At 37.6% G+C, this 21127-nt stretch overlaps 1 protein-coding gene across 6 annotated transcripts in view; it reads left to right on the top strand.

The window, feature by feature from the left end:
• Positions 1 to 21127, top strand: part of LOC149147537 (uracil phosphoribosyltransferase-like) — a 328480-nt gene that overhangs the window by 139097 nt on the left and 168256 nt on the right. For 5 of the 6 annotated variants that reach the window (XR_016262490.1, XR_016262486.1, XR_016262489.1 and 2 more), the window contains one exon: positions 4878 to 4955. Coding sequence is in view for 1 of the 6 variants with exons in the window: in XM_089439250.1 (XP_089295376.1) it covers positions 4878 to 4955 (78 nt within the window). In the remaining 5 variants the exon portion in view is untranslated. Of the gene's footprint in view, positions 1 to 4877; positions 4991 to 21127 lie in introns of all 6 variants that reach the window. The other variant, XR_016262488.1, reaches the window with a different exon arrangement.

Genomic DNA, 21127 nt, shown 5'->3' with positions numbered 1-21127 from the left:
TAAGAAGATGATACATGAGGTAGCTGAACTCAATTGAAGACATGCTGCTTCAATTGATTCTCCAAGGTGACTCCATCGCCTTGCTGCACCTATTGTGATGCTGCTCCTCATCATCATGTTGAACCTCACTGTGCTGCACCCATGATCACTATGCCGCATCTCATCATGCTTCACCAATCATGACAGTACCCATCACTGTACTGCATCATGTACCATTTTCTGCACCATGTTTGCCATACTGTCCCATGTGCTTGCTGCACCATGCTTGCCACCATGTGCTTACAGCACCTTGCTTACCATACTGCTGTTTCATTGTTAGCATGTCTTTGCTGCTGTCCCATTGTCCCTTTGTTGTATTGTGACATTGCTGCTATCATGCCATCATTGTTATCATGCTGCCCATGCATCTTGCTGCACAATCATGCATTCAAACTTCATGGGTCACCTTGCTGTCACATTCCTAGCAATGCTGTCCCACTATTAATGACTGCTGCTCCCATAATTGCTTCCTGTCCCATTTGTGTTTGCAACATTGTGCTTGCTGCTGTCCCATTGTAACCTACAACAACCCAACATACCTTAAACACTGCTGTTCCAAGTCTGCTTTCACTGCTGTTTATACTGTGACTGGTTAGGGCATCTGGTCATGCTGCAACAACCCTTACAAACACATCTAACAGTCCACAAACAACCCTCAAAGACTGTAGCACACCTTCATGAGACTCCACACTTAGTACGCTGCTATTCTGGGCATATACTAGCCCTTAATCCTCCCTACACAGACCCTAACTGTGGTGTTATGGCCTGCGGCCTAGCACACAGTCCACCTGTAGCATATGACCAGCACCATACAAGAATTATGTCCACAAAACAGTGCCCAAACAGACCTGCGAGAGAGGTCTCCTAATTCGGTCTTCCCAACAAGCAACTTGGCCTTCCTTTCAGCACATCGTTGCCTTGTTTATCCCACAGACCAGTCCCTGATCTCCTTGCTGCCTTGGTCTCTTCTTGCTGCGGCTACCTGCGGCTAGGGCCTGCTAAGGACTGCGGCTAGGGCTTGCTAAGGCCTCCTCCATAGCTGCATTAAACTTCATCCATGACAAAGGTAAGGGCTCCTTTAGGTCAACGTATAGATCCCTTCCATAGCTTCACTAACCTGTCTTCTTTGCTGCGGCTAGGGCAGCCTCCTTTCCTCCAACGTCTAGGGCTTCCACTCCTAGATTTCTCTTCCACTAAAATCCAAAGCGAGTGGAGAGAAATCAAGAGAGAAGTGTATGTAAAATGACTCTCAAGTCATCTCCTTTTATACTAAAACGTTGAGCACATGTGGGTGTTATTTAGTTGTTGGTCGACCTTGACGAATTGTCTTATAACACAAATAAATTAATAACTCCATGAATACTTATTGGATTGGATGATCTTTAGATCAATCCTACACCTCTCGATGAGAGGGATCCAAGAAAAATATCAGCTGCCATAAATAAGATGACCCACATGGAGTTTGGCCCTAGTTGCCAATTTTAACAGTTATTTACGAAAACTCTTCAGTAAACATTAAAATAAATTATGTTGCAGATATCACACCATAATACAAAAACAAACACATGCACAAGAATCAAACACATCAACACAGATATTTTGGACAAATGTCCTCGGAAAAACACAATGCGGGAAAACTAATGCAGCAGAGGAGGATTTTATTATTCAACAATTCTTTAGTACAACTGGGTGCCAAACTGGTTTACCCAACAGAGAAAAATTCTCCTGCACTTCTCCCAGTCTCAGCGTCAGGCTTGTTAGTCTCTGCGCAGCTCCCAGACCCTTGCGTCAGCTCCTGCCGCTCTGCGTCAGCACTGGGCCTCTCTGCATCACCCACATAGGTCCTCTAGTGACTACGCAGTTCTACTGCCTTTGCGTCTGCCTGAGAGTGTCTGCCTCTCTAACCTCTGCGCTGTTCTTTTGGTGCTGTTTTCGACTCTCTGTTTCGTACACGCTACCTCTTGCTGCTTTCCAGACCACTGGTTCGAATTTCTCAGCTAACTGCGCTCCAGAAATCGAGCTGATTAGTCTCCCTCAGTAGGTTCTTCAACTAACCCTCAAGCCTCTTCTTATACTTTTCCTGTTGGTCCTTCAACGACCGAGATGAAATCTCTAATCAACGACTAAGATTAGATTTGGCTTGATCCATGACTTTTGGAACCTTCTAACCCAATTTTATATTAATACCCATTAATATTTTATTTTTCCTAAGTTTAGACTTAGGAACTCCATTAAAAATATTAATTATTTTAATATCTTCCAAACCGGTTAGAATCTGCCCAAACCATTTCTAGGACTTTGAGATCTCATGTGCTATAGCCTCTCCACTAATTTTCATGGCTAGAGCACATCCGATGCTACCCCAAATCAACACCCTTCTACCTTGGCTTTTTTCTCCCTTCGTTCGCTTCCCTAGAAGGCTTCTTTTCGTCCTTTTGTTAGCCTCTTTACTGCTCTGATTTCAGAGTGAAGCGAGTGTGTTGTATTGGAGTGGACAACCTCTATAAATAGAGGATTGTCCCTCCTCTTAGGTCGACTTGTAAGCCGAATTGAAGAGTAGACTTCATATGGTTCTTTGTTGGAGTTGCATGCTTGAAGGATCTTCTTTAGCATAGGAGGAGACTTGTCTTTTCTTGGAGTTTCTCTCTTTGACTTTAGTACACATTTATACAAGGTGTAACATGCCCTTAAGCTCTTCAACCTTTTTCTTTTGAGTATTTGACTCACCTATAGCACTTTAAATAGTGCTAGACCTATTTCAATGAGCAAGAAACTCATTGACATATATTATAAAATAATATTTCTTTTTCTTGAATAAATACAAATATCAAAAGTACATTTATGAAAACTGAACCTAGTTACATTTCCTTCAACAGAGTATAGGGCTCTTGATGTGAGATGGACATTGGAAAGTGGTAAGTATGGAAAGGGAGAGATGGGACTATGATATCTTAGTCAAGATTTCTCAAGGAGTGCCCTTCCTAAAGCCATGGGCCATTAGGGGAGGTCCCATTGCACTAGGGTTGAAAATTAATCCCCCATTTAAGGTGAGAGAACATGACTACGGTCAAAACCCTTCCTTCCCCTAGATTACCCCATGATCCATGCCAAATTCCCAAATACAAACAAGCATAAGCACTCAAATGCAAAATGAATAATGTACCTTTTGGGTTGGATGCCCACCTTCCAACATGTGCTCTTGGAAAATGGGCGAGGAAACATATGATTGATGCAAGTGATGGAGATATGAATGGCGCATCACATTGACTACTTAGTCGCTATTAGGGGCTTCTGACTGCTGGTTGGGAGAGATGAATAGGAGAAATGTTTCTACTAGGGGTTACCCACTTTTGTTGGGTAACAATATGGATTACCATGGACAAGAAACATCAATTAGTGCTTCCTATTTGTGCCACTCTTGGCGAGTGTAAGGAAAAGTCTCAAGAAAGGTCACACTAGGTCTACACTGGACTAGGAGTAGTCGATAACCACCAAGGTGAATCATGGAAACAAGAATACAAGCAAAAGTGGTCTATCATCCAATTCAACTTGTGATACATACTAGAATGCCCTTCAACACTATATGAAAGCACTAGATTACAAAATTGTTAATGTACCTTACAATGGATGACCCACCTTCATTTGATAAGTAAGATGGATGTCATAAATCATTGATCGAAGCATGTTTGGAGGGGCTTTGAGGCTAGCCATATGTAGATAATCATAGGGTTCCTGTCTGACAAGCTGATTTGAATGGGAGAATTTTTTTGCTAGGGTTTTCCCACTTGGGTGGCTAACAATACCCTTGTCTTTAATTGCGTGGCCAAAGTATCCATCAAAAGTATTAGTATTTTGCATTAGTATAGTATCTGCATTATGCTTATAATTAGTCGATCTCTTTGACTAAGATATCAAATCCTTGATTAAAATCCCAGATACTTTCATTATCTTTTTTTTTTGTTAAATTTCATGACATTGAGCCATCAATAGTATTCTATCTCCCGTAGTTTCCCATCTCGTGTTGAAAGCTGCATGACATTGATCCAAATTCTGGATCCCTCTATTAGGCAAGTCTTGGTACCATGCTTTAACATTTCTTTAAAATATAAGGGTAAGAGTTTCATGACAAGATCTTCCTCTTTGATATGCTGACCACCATCAATTCATTAAGACAAATCTATATGTTGTTCCGCTGTGACCACATCATTTCTAGTGAACTTGGGCAAGTGTTCCTCAAATTTATTAGGAATCTTGTTAAGGAATCCATGAATGATGTGCATGTTCGAAGGTTTAAAAACATTTGTGAGCCATGGCTTATTCATTGTGGTTGAGGTAGATGGATTCTTGTAGAGAGTTTTGTCTGCAGGAATTTTTTGAGTGTTCTTCCTTTTTGGAGGAATATTAGATTTCTTATTAGGCATTAAGCTAGAAGCTCTTGAGGTGGAATTAGATTGGGTTGTTGCTGAATAAGCAATTTTAATCAAGGTTTTTGGATAAGCTCATGAAAAGGAATTGAGGCATAGACTTCGTATCTCTAGGAGGAGGATTCAATTCCTCATTTCAACAATGCCAAAAATGTTACCGCAAAATCTAGTGCCTTAATGCAAAACCTCATTAAGAAATCTAGGTTCTTTAATTTGAACACGTGGTCTTCGTAAAGGGAATTTTCTTTCTAGTTTCTAGAAGATAATAGATTTTACTATGCAAAACTACGATTGTGTATTCGTCCTTATTAATTTTGTCCTTTTGTAGATTTTATTCATAATTCCTAATTTAGGGTTGTTGTAGCAGTCTTACCCATATTTAGTTTCTAATACTCTTTTTGTTATATTTTGCAGCCCATTGTTAGCGGTGAGATCCAAACACCACTAGGAGTTTCATCTGTTGAGTTCATTGATCCAAGAGAGCCCGTGATGGTCAGAAAGTGGTTAATAAGCATTACTACTTGCATGTATTTAAATGTTTTGTGTTGCATTTTGAATTCCATTTAATGTCTATGCAAAAATTGATAATAGTTTCTTGGTTTGTTATATTTTATAGAAAATAAAATATTTTATTGTTTGAAACATGAGAATATACTTGGAGTGCTAGCCATTAACAATGTTGTATTTGCAAGTTTCCAAGATATATGAAATGCAATGCCATTGTTTTATTATTACTCAACTTAAATATAAGCCTTTGATGTGATGGAGATGCCTTGAAATGTTGGGAAACACTTTCAAATTTTAGTTGACTCACTCATCTCATGAATCTTTGTTTGTATTGCTTAACAAAGCCTAATTGATTCTATCTAGTATTGTCCTCTATTGCATAATGCTGGCACATTATAATGTGTAAACCAATCCCAACTGGGTTAATTTCTAAAGAACAAATCACCACACATCCCACATATCTTATCACTTGTATACTACATCCTGATCCAATATTGTCCTACCTTGCATAATGCATAACTAGTAAAAATAGTTTGTTGATTAATATCATATAGCTTCAATATACAACATAGTCATATGGAATTACTTGTTGAATATTGATGCGTAGCCTCTTTTTAGCTTATATGTAACACCCCTACGATAACCCTTGTGTGTGTGTGTGTGTACATATCATATTTACGCTGGTGAGCCAAGAATTATTTTGTGGCAGGTCAACCCATGTACATACTTGTTTTAGGTTAATCATTTAATGTGCATATCTTTATATGTTTTGAGCCTAGAGAGCTTGGTTTTGCAAATATGAAATTGCATGCATATGAATATAATACACTATTGTTGTAGACCAAGTCAGGCAAGATAGTATGGGGAGTCAAGACTCCACAAGTGTGAAGGGGGGGCTAAGGGATAAGCCCAAGTAAAACAATGTACACGATTTATCAAAAGTTCATCAAATGGTTTTAGAGACTGCCATTTGTCAAATGAGGGATATGCACATAAAAGTGAAGTGTGTTAAAGTCATTTCATGATTCACAGTATCATTCGTACTATTAGGTCTCTATTGTTGGAAATACTAAGAGAGGGGTGAATCAATATTTTCTTTCAATTGTTATTATTACCAGTTAGATTATTCACAATTTAATCAGAGAAACGTATACGTATAATTTATTGAGTATAAAGGAATAAATTCAATGTATGATAATTAATCCCAAGCACCAACGTGGTTTTTGATGAGGCTCCGACCTCTAGGGCTTTAACCCTATCTCATCCAAGGCACCTACCTTGAATTTAGGAGCACCAACTCCAAGGAGACCAATCTTCTTGTTTTTAATAAAGAATGTAAATATAACTTGAAATGCTTCACTGTCTTCACCATTCAGCTTGACTGGAATTTTCACCGTCTTTACTTCATTATACACTTGTCATCATGTTCTAGAGGAGAACTGTATCATGTTCAGCTAAACCAATCAGCATACTGCCATGGTCCGAGAACTTCTGTCACCTGATCCAAGAGATATGCCAATCAATGCTCCAGACCCACAGTCAGAAAAATGAGAGGTGCTACCCGAGGTACTGTGATGTCTGAGGTCCTATCCAAAGTGTAGGCAGAGGTGCTGTCTCTGTGTTCTAATCCACAACTGTCCGAGGTACTGTTCCTGCTCTGACCTGGTCTGAAGTGTGCTCAGAAATCCTCATCCGCAGGCTGTCCGAGGTGCTGTTCCAGATCTAACTTGGTTCGAAAGATGCTCATAAACCCTGATCCGCACGCTGTCTGATGTCTCATCATAGTCACAGTTTCAAAAACTTCAGAGGTATCACTTTCTAAGATATAACGAGCTCCTTAGTCTGAAATCTAGTTCTGAGTTGTGTCACTGTGACAGGACTGCGAAAATAGATGTTTTTAGGTCTTTCGCTTTTGCGTTTACTTGACAACTTCTATAATTGTTCACGAGATGTGAACCTTCAAACTGTTCTAATCACCGCTGATTGAATGTCTGTATTGAAAGATTACCTTTGACCCTATATAAATAGGCCTTTAAAAAAATGAATATTGAAAAGTCACGTCAATCATTTTTGCCGACATGAGTAGGTGGTGTAGGCCGGCTTATGGACTAGCATAATTTCCTCAACTTAAAAAATTTGTATCTCCCAAACTACTTGGAGTTTTGGGCCAAGTAATAGCTCATTGGAAAGGAAAAATGATGCTCTGAAAGATGGTCCAGGTCTCATGGTGAAATTCTTCTTCTAAGATAGAGAAAAAATATTATTTCATGTCACTGGTCATTTATTAGTGCAGAACCGGAGGCTTCTTCATGGTTTCCTTCTTAATCATATCATCATCATGCCCTTGCCTTTTTAATATATTGACATCAATGACAATTATACTAACAATCTCCCCATTTGTCATTGGATGGCAATATTTTTCTTCTCTCCCCCTTTGACATCAATTGAAAAGTGGGTACACAAGAACTCCCCCTGTTGCACTGCTCCCCCTGTCATGTGGCATCTTAAGAATCTACTTAGTGTGATGTTAGAGCAATAACCCCTATCTTTTGGCGAAGATGTTCAAACACTTCTCGAGAAAGGGGATTGGTAAAAATGTCTGCAATTTTCTCCTTTGTATTGATATATTCCAATCTGATGCTTTGTTCAGCCACTTGTTCACGAAGAAAATGATATTTGTTTGGTAATTGAGTGCATCACTGGATTTTTGCTGACAATGATAGCACTTGTGTTATCACAATAGATGGTGATTGGTTGGTTGGTATCTGTGTTGACATCCTTCAGAGCTTCCTTCATCTATAATATTTGAGTACAACAATCCACAACAGCTATATACTCTGCTTTAGCTGTAGAGAGTGATAAGGATGATTGTTTTTTTCTGAGCCAAGATACTAGACAATCTCCCATGAAGAATGCATTTCCACTAGTACTTTTTCGATCATCGATACTTCCGGCCCAATCGGCATCAGTGTATGCAGTCACAGTGAGAGTTGAGCTCTTAGGGTAACAAAGACCAAAATCAGGGGTTCCTTGTAAGTATCTTAGAATTCTCTTCACAGCTGCAAGATGGGATTGTTTAGGAGCTGACTGAAATCTTGCCACCATTCCTACTGCATGCATAATATCTGGCCTAATAGTGGTTAAGTATAGAAGGGCACCAATTATTGACCTGTAATGAGTAGCATCCATAGAGCAGAGTCATCGTCTTTGCTTAATTTGCAATCTGTGGTCATAGGTGTGTTCATGGGTGCACAATCTTCCATTCCATATCTTTTAAGCATGTCTTTATGTTAAGTTATGGTATGTTCTATGCTTATAATAGTTTACTTATCTTTCTTATTATTATCCACAGATTAGCAATCACATGTATATAAAGTAAAGTGCAGATAGAACATTAAATGATCGACAGAAAACAAGCCAAAACAAGAGACACAAGATGTGGCGGCTAGCCAGGGACAAACCCCAATGTGGGGAAACCCTTTGATCAAATCTTCCGTTATCTTCAATAATTCAGTAGAGAGAAATAGTACATAAATCTGATTTACATTAGCAACAACAAACCCTAGATCAGCGAAACAAGGGCAAACAATATCTTGCAAACCGACCGTCGGATCGGCTTGATTCCTTCACCAAAAAATGCGGCCTTCAGAGGAGATCCAGATTCACCTACAACGCAATGCTAAGAGGCAAATTGATGGTCAAACTTTGGTTCTTCAGTTGCAGCGCTAAATTCTACACCTTCCTTCCACATGTGTGAGAGAAGAGTCTCTTTCTGCGCAGTAGGAGAAGAGCCTCTTTTTTGCGCAGGAGAGAGAGAGATGTGATGAGATGACTGAGTCCAAATGAGGAAAAGACCTCTTGTATTTATACACAACTGTTGATGATTGAATATATGTGATTGTTGGGCTTCTGAGCCTACATGAGTTGCAGGTCGGCTTGATAATTATTCCATAATCAAAATAAATTTATATCTCCATAAATACTTATTGGAATCGGATGATCTTTAGATCAATCCTACACCTCTCGACGAGAGGAATCTAATAAAAATATTATCAGCCATGAATAAGATGACCCACATGGATTTTGGCTGTAGTTGCCAATTTTAACACTTTAAGATATTTTGCTTGAGATATGAACATGCTTGCTGTGGTTTGAGATTCTTGTAGTCCAAGGAAGTAAGATAACTCTCCTATGATAGACATTTCGAACTCTTTTGACATATTTTGAGCAAACTGATGGCTCATCTCATTATTATTGCTAGCAAAAATCAGATCATCAGCATAGACAAGAGTGACTAGTAACTTATACTCGTCCATCTTCATGTAGAGATTACTTCCTGCCACCCCCTTCTTGAAGGCTTTTTGTTGTAGATAATGATCCAATCTTGCGTACCAAGCTCTAGGAGCTTGTTTCAACCCATATAATGCCTTTTTCAACTTACAAACAAAGTCTTTTCCTTCTGCTAGATTAAAACCTTATAGTTGCTCCATTTAGACTTCTTCCTTGAGTTCCCCATTCAGAAATGCTGATTTTACGTCCATTTGATAGACTTTGAATCCTTTTGAGCAAGAAAATGCCAAGAACATCCGTATAGCTTCCATACGAGCTACCAGTGCAAAGGTTTTTTTAAAGTCGATTCCTTCAATTTGTGAATAACCTTTACAAACAAGCCTTGCCTTATTTCTGATGATTTGTCCATCTTCATTCATTTTGTTTTTGAACACCCACTTGGTTCCAATTATATTTTTATCCTTTGGACGAGGTACCAGCTCCCATGTCTCATTCTTCTCGATTTGAGACATTTCTTCTTCCATGGCTTCCACCCAATGAGGATCCTTACTTGCTTGAGTAAAAGTTTATGGTTCTATCATAGATAGGAGAGCAACATCATTTTTCCTTGGTGTACTTGTCATCCTTCTTCGGGTTTGTATCCCCTCATCTACATTTCCAATAATCTGCTCTTCTGGGTGATGTTTTTGGAGGAATTTCACCTTTGAAGGAGTTTGAGATGGTTCTTTTTCCTTTTGTTTTTCTTGATCTTTTTCCTCTTTTTCTAGTTCTTCTTTGTTTTCTTCAATGAGAGGGTCACCTTCATGATCTTCAATTTCCTTTTCTGGAAGGGCTTCATCAATCTTCACATCAATGCTTTCCACTATTTTCCGTAGTTGATTATTGTAGCACTTGTGGGCTTTGCTCCTAGTGGAATATCCAAGGAATATTCCTTCGTTAACCTAAGAATCAAATTTTCGTGGTGAGTCATTATTGATTTTTATGAAGCATTTGCTTCCAAAAATCCTGAAGTATTTTGCTGAAGCAGGTCTTCCTTTCCATAATTCATAAGGAGTCTTCTCATTATTTGGTCTTAGTTGAGTTCGATCCAAGGTATAAACTGTTGTCTCGATTGCTTCTCTCCATAATTTTGGCTGCAAGTCAGCGGGTAGTAACATTGTTCTTGCCATTTCTTGAACAATTTAGTTTCTTCTTTCAACTATCCCATTTTGCTTGGGTGTTCTAGCAGCAGAGAGTTCTCTTTCGATTCCATGTACTTTACAGAATTCATCAAATTCTTTTGATGTGAATTCTCCCCCCCTATCCATTCTAAGACATTTAATCTTAGAATCCTTTTCATTTTCTACAAAAGCTTTAAGATTCTTAAGACATTCAAATGCTTCGGATTTATATTTTATGAAATATACCCACATCATTCTAGTATAGTCATCAACAAATAAAGCAAAGTACCTTTCTCCATGGAGCGCTGGAGTTCTAGTTGGTCCACATAAATCAGCATGAATGATCTCCCAAGATTTTGATGTAGAGACCTCCTTGGTCTTGTGGCTAGTTCTAGTTTGCTTTCCATGTTGACATGGACCACATACACCTTGATTTGGCTTGAATAATTTTGGGATGTCTCGCACTACATTAATCTTGTTGATATTGATCAAGTTATCGAAGCTTGTATGTCCCAGTCGCTTGTGTCACAACCAACCTTCATCTGTTTGACTTAGGTAACATTTATATTCTTGAATTTTGTTTAGAATGTAGATGTTATTTGATGTTCTAACTCCTTTCGCCACAAGTTCTCCTGACGAAGAGTTCCTTTTTTCACAATCTTTAGTGCTAAAGACAACATTATGTCTTTGATCATAGATTTGGCTAACACTCAAGAGATTGTGTTTGAGCCTATCTACCAGCAAAGCATTTTGAGCCTTTCCTTTTCCATTAATAAGGGTAACAGTTCCCTTTCCAACAATTTTGGCACATCCACTTCCAAAGGATACATTTGCTTCCTTTTTGTTCAATGAGACAAACTTCCTTTTGTCACTTGTCATATGTATGGAGCACCCACTATCCACAAACCAATGATTTTCATCACTGTGAGCACATAGAGCTAGGCCACATTTATCCGTATTGAGATTCTCATATTTTTCTCCTTTTGAGAGGGCAATTTTGTTCATTATGTCCATTATCATTACATAATGAGCAAATTGGACCAAATTTGGCCAAAGGATCAAGAGAGTTGTATGTCTTGATTTGTCCTTGCCCTTTGAGACTATATGGTTTGTTTGTTTGATCCTTCAATTTTGGTGTTTCATTCTTAAGAGCCATGCAATGTTTAGCTTGATGACCAAAATTTTTACAATAATAACAATGCCCAAAAAAAATTGTTTGGTACCTTTTGTAATAGCCATGATTTGAATCAACATTCTTCCTTGGAGTTACTCTTTCTTCATTCTTTGGATTTGAGATGGGCCTTTGATGAAATGATTTTTCTTCTTTTGGGTTGCTGGAAAGTATGTCGGCATAGCTTTTCGCATTAACCTTAGTACTTGATGATTCTCCTTTAAAACCTATACCAGATTTGTCATATTGAGGATTTTGAGCATTTAGGATAATGTCAAGTGTTTGGGAGCTTTCTCGACTCTTTTTGACTTGCTCCAATTCCTTCCTCAGAGATACTATTTCAGCTTCACGATTTTCACAAATTTCTTCCTTTTCTTTTAGCTTATTTTGGAAGAGGTCTTCCCTTCTTTTTGCTTCCTCCTTTTCTAACTTGAGAGAAATGATTTTATTTCGTAATTTCTTATTTTCTTCAATGGCACTCATTAACAATTCATCTACATTTCCTTTTAGTCTTGAATCATCATCATTTGTGAATGCCATGAATAATACTGCTTGGCTTCAAGCATAATCATTTTCTTCATTTGATTCATCATTAGTTGATTTTTTTTTTGACGACTACAAATTCATCTTCATCAGACTCATCTTGCATAGAGAAGAAATTCTTCTTATTAAACCCTTTCTTTTTGTATACCATCCTTTTAGAATCCTCCTTATCATCACTATCATGCTTATGAGGATATTTTGCAGCATAATGACCTATTCTTCCACATTTGAAACAAATAAGAGGTTAATCACCTTTTAGCTTGGATCCTTTCTTGAGTCTTCATACAAGTTGCGTCAATTCGGATTCAATATTGGAGTCATCAATCTTGGTATTCCATCCTTTCCCCTTTTTTGATTTTGAGGCCTTGAATGCTGCATCTTTGGAACTTGGGATTCTTTTCTCATCTCATAGGCAATGAGGATTCCATGAAGTTCATCCATCTTGAGAGTATCTAGGTCCTTCATTGCTTCTATTGCACTTACTTTAGAGTCAAATCTATCAGGGAGAGATCTTAAGACCTTTTGAACAATAGCGCTTTCTTCAATCTTTTCTCCCAATCCTTTAAGAGTGTTGACCACTTCAGCTACTCGGAGAAAGTATGATGCAATATCTTCTTCATCATGCATTTTCAGACTTTCGAATTGCCTTCTATGGGTTTGAAGCTTTTCCTTGTTAACTTTGGAGTCCCCATCGTATAAGCTAACCGGCTTATCCCATACTTCTTTTGTCGAGTCACAATTCATGACTTTTGTAAATTCAGAATCAGTGATTCCACTAGTGATGGAATTTAAGGCTTTTGCATTTGCAATGTAAGCTTTCCTTTCGCCTGGATCAGTTGGAAGAGTGGAAGGAGCAGTGTACCCAGGCAACACTGAATGCTAAACTTCAGGTCCAAGGGACATTAAGTAGTAGGACATTCTTTTTTTCCAAAAACCAAAATTTGTGCTATCGAACAAAGGAAGCCTTCCTGACACTTCTTGACTTTTCTTTGTGACTAAGAATCCTTCTTCTAGCTGTTAGGTTGATTATGAAGAAGCTAGCTTTGATACCGATTGTTGGAAATACTGAGAGGGGGATGAATCAATATTTTCTTTCAATTGTTATTATTACTAGTTAGATTCTTCACAATTTAATCAGACAAACATATAAGTATAATTTTATTGAGTATAAAAGAATAAATACAATGTATGATAATTATTCCCAAGCACCAACTTGGTTTTTGATGAGGCTCCAACCTCTAGGGCTTCGACCCTATATCATCCAAGGCACCTACCTTGAATTTAGGAGCACCAACTCCAAGGACACCAATCCTGTTGTTTTTAATGGAGAATGTAAATATAACTTACTTGAAATGCTTCACTGTCTTCACCGTTCAGCTTGATTGGAATTTTCATTGTCTTTACTTCATTATACCCTTGTCATCATGTTTTGAGGAGAACTGTATCATGTTCAACGAAACCAATCAGCATATTGTCATAGTCCGAGAACTTCTTTTGTCACCTGATCCAAGAGATATGCCAATCAATACTCTAGACCCACAGTCGGAAAAAATGAGAGGTGCTACCTGAGGTATTGTGATGTCTAGGGTCCTATCCGAAGTGTAGGCAAAGGTGTTGTCTTTGTGTTCTAATCCGCAACTGTCCCAGGTGCTGTTCCTGCTTTGACGTAGTCCGAAGTGTGCTAAAAAACTCTCATCCGCAGGCTGTCCGAGGTGCTGTTCCAGATCTAACTTGGTCCGAAAGATGCTCAGAACCCCTGATCCACAGGCTGTCTGATGTCTCACCATAGTCACAGTTTCAAAAACTTCAGAGGTATCACTTTCTAAGATATAACGAGCTCCTCAGTCCGAAATCTAGTTTTGAGTTGTTTCACTATGGCAAGACTGTGAAAATTGATGTTTTTAGGTCTTTCCCTTTTGCATTTACTTGATAGCTTCTATAACTGTTCACGAGATGTGAACCTTCAGATTGTTCTAATCACCACTGATTGAATGTCTGTATTGAAAGATTGCCTTTGACCCTACATAAATAGGCCTTTAACAAAACGAATATTGAAAAGTCACGTCCATCATTCTGGTTGACATGAGTAGGTGGTGTAGGTTGCCTTATGGACCAACATAATTTCCTCAACTTAAAAAATTCGTACCTCCCAAACTACTTGGAGTTTTGGGCCAAGTAATATCTCACTGGAAAGGAAAAATTATGCTCTAAAAGATGGTCCAGGTATCATGGTGAAATTCTTCTTCTAAGATAGAGAAAAAAATATTATTTCATGTGACTAGTCATTTATTAGTGCAAAACCGGAGGCTTCTTCGTGGTTTCCTTCTTAATCATATCATCATCATGTCCTTGCCTTATTTAATATATTGACATCAATGACAATTATACTAACAATCTCCCGCTTTGTCATTGGATGGCAATTTTTTTCTTTTCTCCCCCTTTGACATCAATGGCAAAGTGGGTACACAAGAACTCCCCCGATTGAACTGCTCCCCCTATCATGTGGCATCTTAAAAATCTGCTTATTGTGATGTTAGAGCAATAACCCCCATCTTTTGGCGAAGATGTTCAAACGCTTCTCGAGAAAGGGGTTTGGTGAAAATCTCTGCAGTATGCTCCTTTGTATTGATATATTCCAATTTGATGTTTTGTTCAGCCACTTGTTCACGAAGAAAATGATATTTGATTGGTATATGTTTGGTCTTTGAGTGCATCATTGGATTTTTGTTGAGATTGATACCACTTGTGTTATCACAATATATGGTGATTGGTTGGTTGGTATCTATGTTGACATCCTTCAGAGCTTCCCTCATCCATAATATTTGAGTACAACAATCTGCTACAGCTATATACTCGGCTTCAACTGTAGAGAGTGATATGGATGATTGTTTTTTGTTGAGCCAAGATACTAGACAATTTCCCATGAAGAATGCATTGCCACTAGTTCTTTTTCGATCATCGATACTTATGGCCCAATCAGCATCGGTGTATGCAATCACAGTAAGAGTTGAGCTCTTAGGGTACCAAAGCCCAAAATCAGGGGTTCCTTGTAAGTATATTAGAATTCTCTTCACAGTTGCAAGATGGGATTGTTTAGGAACTGACTAAATCTTACCACCATTCCTACTGCATGCATAATATCTGGCCTGGTAACGGTTAAGTATAGAAGGGCACCAATTATTGACCTGTAATGAGTAGCATCCATCGAAGGAGAGTCTTCGTCTTTGCTTAATTTGCAATCTGTGGTCATAGGTGTGCTCATGGGTGCACAGTCTTCCATTCCATATCTTTTAAGCATGTCTTTAAGATATTTTGCTTGAGATATGAACATGCCTGCTATGGTTTGAGATACTTGTAGTCCAAGGAAGTAAGATAACTCTCCTATCATCGACATTTCGAACTCTTTTGACATAGTTTGAGCAAACTCATGGCTCATCTCATCATTATTGCTAGTAAAAATCAGATCATCAACAGAGACAAGAGTGACTAGTAACTTATCTTCATCCATCTTCATGTAGAGATTACTTTCTGCCACCCCCTTCTTGAAGCCTTGTTGTTGTAGATAGTGATCCAATCTTGTGTACCAGGCTCTAGGAGCTTGTTTCAACCCATATAATGCCTTTTTCAACTTACAAACAAAGTCTTTTCCTTCTGCTAGATTAAACCCTTCTGGTTGCTCCATGTAGACTTCTTCCTTGAGTTGCCCATTCAGAAATGCTGATTTTATGTCCATTTGATAGACTTTGAATCCTTTTGAGCAAGAAAATGCCAAGAACATCCTTATAGCTTCCACACTGGTGCAAATGTTTCTTCAAAGTCGATTCCTTCAATTTGTGAATAACCTTTACAAACAAGCCTTGCCTTATTTCTGATGATTTGTCCATCTTCATTCATTTTGTTTTTGAACACCCACTTGGTTCCAATTATATTTTTATCTTTTGGACGAGGGACCAGCTCCCATGTCTCATTCTTCTCGATTTGAGACATTTCTTCTTCCATGGCTTCCACCCAATGAGGATCCTTGCTTGAGTAAAAGTTTCTGGTTCTATCATAGATAGGAGAGCAACATCATTTTTCTTTGGTATACTTGTCATCCTTCTTCGGGTTTGTATCCCGTCATCTACATTGCCAATAATCTGCTCTTCTGGGTGATGTTTTTGGAGGAATTGCACTTTGGAAGGAGTTTGAGATGGTTCTTTTTCCTTCTGTTTTTCTTGACCTTTTTTCTCTTTTTCAGGTTCTTTTTTGTTTTCTTCAATGAGAGGGTCAACTCCATGATCTTCAATTTCCTTTTCTGGAAGGGTTTCATCAATATTCACATCAATGCTTTCCATTGTTTTCCGTAGTCGATTATTGTAGCACTTGTAGGCTTTGCTCCTAGTGGAATATCCAAGGAATATTCCTTCGTTAACCTGAGAATCAAATTTTCCTGGTGAGTCATTATTGACTTTTATGAAGCATTTGCTTCCAAAAATCCTGAAGTATTTTACTGAAGCAAGTCCTCCTTTCTATAATTCATAAGGAGTCTTCTCATTATTTGGTCTTAGTTGAGTTCGATCCAAGGTATAAACTGTTGTCTCGACTGCTTCTCTCTAAAATTTTGGCTGCAAGTCAGCGGGTAGTAACATTGTTCTTGCCATTTCTTGAACAATTCAGTTTCTTCTTTCAACTACCCCATTTTGCTTGGGTGTTCTAGCAACAGAGAGTTCTCTTTCGATTCCATGTACTTAACAGAATTCATCAAATTCTTTTGATGTGAATTCTCCCCCCCATCTGTTCTAAGACATTTAATCTTAGAATCCTTTTCATTTTCTACAAAAGCTTTAAGATTCTTAAAACATTCAAATGCTTTGGATTTATATTTTATGAAATATACCCACATCATTCTAGTATAGTCATCAACAAATAAAGCAAAGTACCTTTCTCCTTGGAGCGCTGGAGCTCTAGTTGGTCCACATAAATCAACATGAATGATCTCCAAAGGTTTTGATGTAGAGAACTCCTTGGTCTTGTGGCTGGTTCTAGTTTGCTTTCCATGTTGACATGAACCACATACACCTTGATTTGGCTTGAATAACTTTGGGATGTCTTGAACTGCATTAATCTAGCTGATATTGATCAAGTTATCGAAACTTGTATGTCCCAGTCGCTTGTGCCACAACCAACTTTCATCTTTTTGACTTAGGTAACATTTATCTTCTTGAATTTTGTTTAGAATGTAGACGTTATCTGATGTTCTAACTCCTTTCGCCACAAGTTCTCCTGAGGAAGAGTTCCTTATTTCACAATCTTTAGTGCTAAAGACAACATTATGTCCTTGATCACAGATTTGGCTAACACTCAAGAGATTGTGTTTGAGCCCGTCTACCAACAAAGCATTTTGAGCTTGTTGTCGCACATATTGTCTAAGCAGCACGACAACACTCAGATCGGGGGCTGTCTCCCTGATCCCCGATCACTCCGTTTAAGCCGTCTCCTTGAAGCAGGCTAAGGGGGGTAGACTCTATGGGAAAAAGGAAGGCCAACTGGGAACCAGTTGGGTTGGGAGACACAGTAGGGGGAAACAAGCACTTGATCAATTTCAGAATTTGATTAGATCTTTAAATGCTTAAGACTAGTGCCTTATGGAGTTAATTAATTGCTGTTGCTTAAGAAGTAATTTAATGATTGCTTGAAAATATTTACAAAATATCAAACATGTCACGAGCATTATATAATCCAAGCAACGATTAATTTCACCAGATGCAAAATATTCAATAGATGCGCAATGTTCGAGCAATTAAATTTCAAAAGATCAAAATTCATTACACAACCATGAAATTCAAATGCTAACCAGCCCATAAAATGATTCACCACTTTTCAATAGCTAATCTTCTAATAAACATTTAAGCGCATTTAACTATAGAGAAGTGGAATACCACAAATGACACCGAAAAGAATTTTCAATTTTTAGTTAATCTTTTCAATTTTTTTTTTAATTTTTGTATATTTTTATAAAATTCTAAATTTAAACTCAAAACAAAACTAAAATCCTAATAAAATTAAAATCTAATCTAAACTTAAATCTAAATAAAATATAATCTAAAGACTAACCCTTTTTAACCTTTTTATTTTTTTAAAATTTTGATTTGAAAAGTTAAAATTAAGCTGATCTAAGATGAAACCAAAAAAAAAAAAATATCTTTTTTATGAATTTTTTTATTTTTTAAATTCTAAATTAAAAAAAAATCAAAATAGAAGAACTAAAAACTAAATAAAGATAAAATCTATTCTAAACTAAGATTCTTAAAAAAATAAAAAGGAACTTTTTTTTTAACCTTTTATGATTTTTTATTTTTAAAATTTTAAATTTAAAAATCAAAATAGAAGAACTGAAATCTTATGTATCTAAAACTAAAAAAAATAAAACGAAAAAACTAATACATATATCACAACATAAATAAACTAACCCTAACCCCTAGGATAAGGGAACACATATATCACAATGATTTGTTTTATTAAAAAAATTAAAATCAAAACCAAATAAGAAAAAAAATTAAAATCGAATAGAAAAAGGACTAAATGAAAACCAAATGAAAAATAAAAAGAAAAGAAAATATAATTAAACTTAGGATAAACACCATACGCATACGTTTAAATCAAAGGTGAGTTTGCTGTGCTGTAATGTGTGTAGGTGTGTTTGGAGCAGAACGAAAGCTGTTGAAGGTTGCTGCTGCGGGGATAAAGGCAGCTTGATGGTGGACTGCGTAAAGGAGATGGACAACAGCGGAAGAACAAGAAGGGGCAGTGTGGGCTTGCAGTCAAGGCAGCGGATTTGAAGAGGGAGCTGTAATGATAGCAACGGATTGATCATGCGTATGAGGAAGTGAGGACGCAACAGCGGCTGGAATGAGCTTGGAGCAGCAGATGGAGGACGTAGTTGAATGTTGTGTGGAGAGAGATGAGAGATGGCAATTTTAAAGGGCAAGTGAAAGTAGAAGGATGGAGTTGCAATGCAAATGGAGAGGGTTTTTGCTGCAGGTTTACGGGCTGGACGGCAAAGACAGCACGTGGGAGGCTAAGTGAATGAGTTTGCAGCGGATGGATATGGAGGGCTGCGTGGATTTTGAAGGGGAGAAAGACACGAGGATAGACAACGAGATTTGATTTGGAGTGGCAGCAGCGAGGAGTGTTAACGCGGGAATGGAGTGGGATGGCCATTGTGGAGAGGCAACGGCAGTGAGGAACAACGATAAGAATGCAGCGTGAAGGGTTTCAGCTGCAGGTTTTGAAGGAGGTATGGCAGCGGTGAAGGAGAATGGGGCTTGGATATGAATACGTAGAGTGCCAAAGGAAAAGGCTGCATGGAAGTGAGGAAGCAACCTCGCAGCCTGATTTTAATTTCAAATTTTTGTTCTTGTAAAATAAAATCTTAGGCAACAAACAAATAGCCTGGAAAACCCCTTGATTCTTCAGAAACCTTAAAAAAATATGAATCTTTTTGCTTCGGTTTCCTTTATAAAAAAAAACCCACAAGAAATTTCCAGATCTGGAGTGAATATTCTTGCCGAATCTTATCCTGAGGCCAGATCTTACCCTCCAGGTCCTAGATCTGGGTTTGGACAAAATGTTTTCTTTTGACCTGCAACCTGCAAAAACCGAACACCTAGAAGTAAAATGTGCAAGAAACAAAATTAAAAACACTAAAACCATCTAAATAATTACAGTGTTCATAGTTTAGAGGCTCTAACTAGCCAAATTTGTCGATATGCCACATAAATATTTTTAGAATTTTAAATTTAAGGTGGGGTGCTTCAGAAAACCCTTTATGCATTCATAAGAAAAATTTTAAATGATAAGCCCAAGATCAAAACTAGCCAGGCTCTTCAGAAAATCCAATCCGGGAGTTGGCTGGTTCAGCCGAGAACTTCCCCGAACGCCCGGTAATCTTAAAAAAAAGGATTTCCTCCATAGCTTAATTCAACCATTAACAAAGAAGGAGAAAACGATACTAAAATCCAAATGTAATGGAGATACCTGCCATCATATCCAGAAATTTAACTACCATTCAAATCCTAGCGACTAAACAAGATACCTATGTTTAAAATCACTCTTCATCAAGCTATCATCAATAGCTGAAAATAAATTTATGCAGAAAAATAAAACATCTTACAACAATTCCAGAAGAGTAACACCAGCAAGATTTCAACCCCAAAGTCTTTCTTTATTGCACAAAAAATGACTACAAGAGAGCTTTCTTTAGCACAAGACTCACAGATCCAATGATTTCAAATGACCCTTGACACCCTATTTAAAGAAAAATTTCTCAACGGCTAGTTCGAGTGATCCATGTCAAAGTGATCTCGACCGTCGATGAGGATCAAAATCTCTTTTTATCTCATCCGTCGAAATTTTAAATGCATTTTAATATATTAAAAAATTAAAATCTTGCATTTATTTCCTCAAAACTTTGACTTATTATTATTTTATTTTATTTTTTCAAATTTTTATTTATTTTTTTAATTTAATTTAATTTATTTTTTATTTTTTATTTTTTATTTTTTAATTTTTATTAATTTTTATTGGACCCTCGAACTTAGCCTTTGGAAAAATCACCTAGGACCTAGGATAAAACATTTTTTAACCCTCAAGACACTTTACATCATGATTTTTTTTTTTACATCTCAAGGGGGAAAACCCATTTAACATAGACCCTTATAGACCACCCAGTTCTGCGACTCAAATATAATCTAGTAGATCAAGCAATTTGTAATAACCTAACCAAATAGTTAGGATTATTTCCAAATTACTTTTACATAGACTCGAAGCACACTAGGATTCCCCTAAGATTCTAATGACAAAATCCATTCCGGCTTTGGGGTTAGGCTGAAGGAAAACTCTGTCGACCATGGGTCGGTGAGAGAAAAAACCTTCCGGAACGTAGATCATGATTAGAAGATCAGGTTTACCTAGGCAAATACATACATGACACAGATCTGCTAAGATTATTTACA

This window comes from Pinus tabuliformis, chromosome 9 (genome assembly GCF_031772625.1).
Source record: "Pinus tabuliformis cultivar Carrire ecotype Pingquan chromosome 9, CPIR1, whole genome shotgun sequence".
NCBI lineage: Eukaryota > Viridiplantae > Streptophyta > Pinopsida > Pinales > Pinaceae > Pinus > Pinus tabuliformis.
Note: the sequence above shows the minus strand (reverse complement) of the source record. Positions and strands in the feature narration are given on the sequence as shown.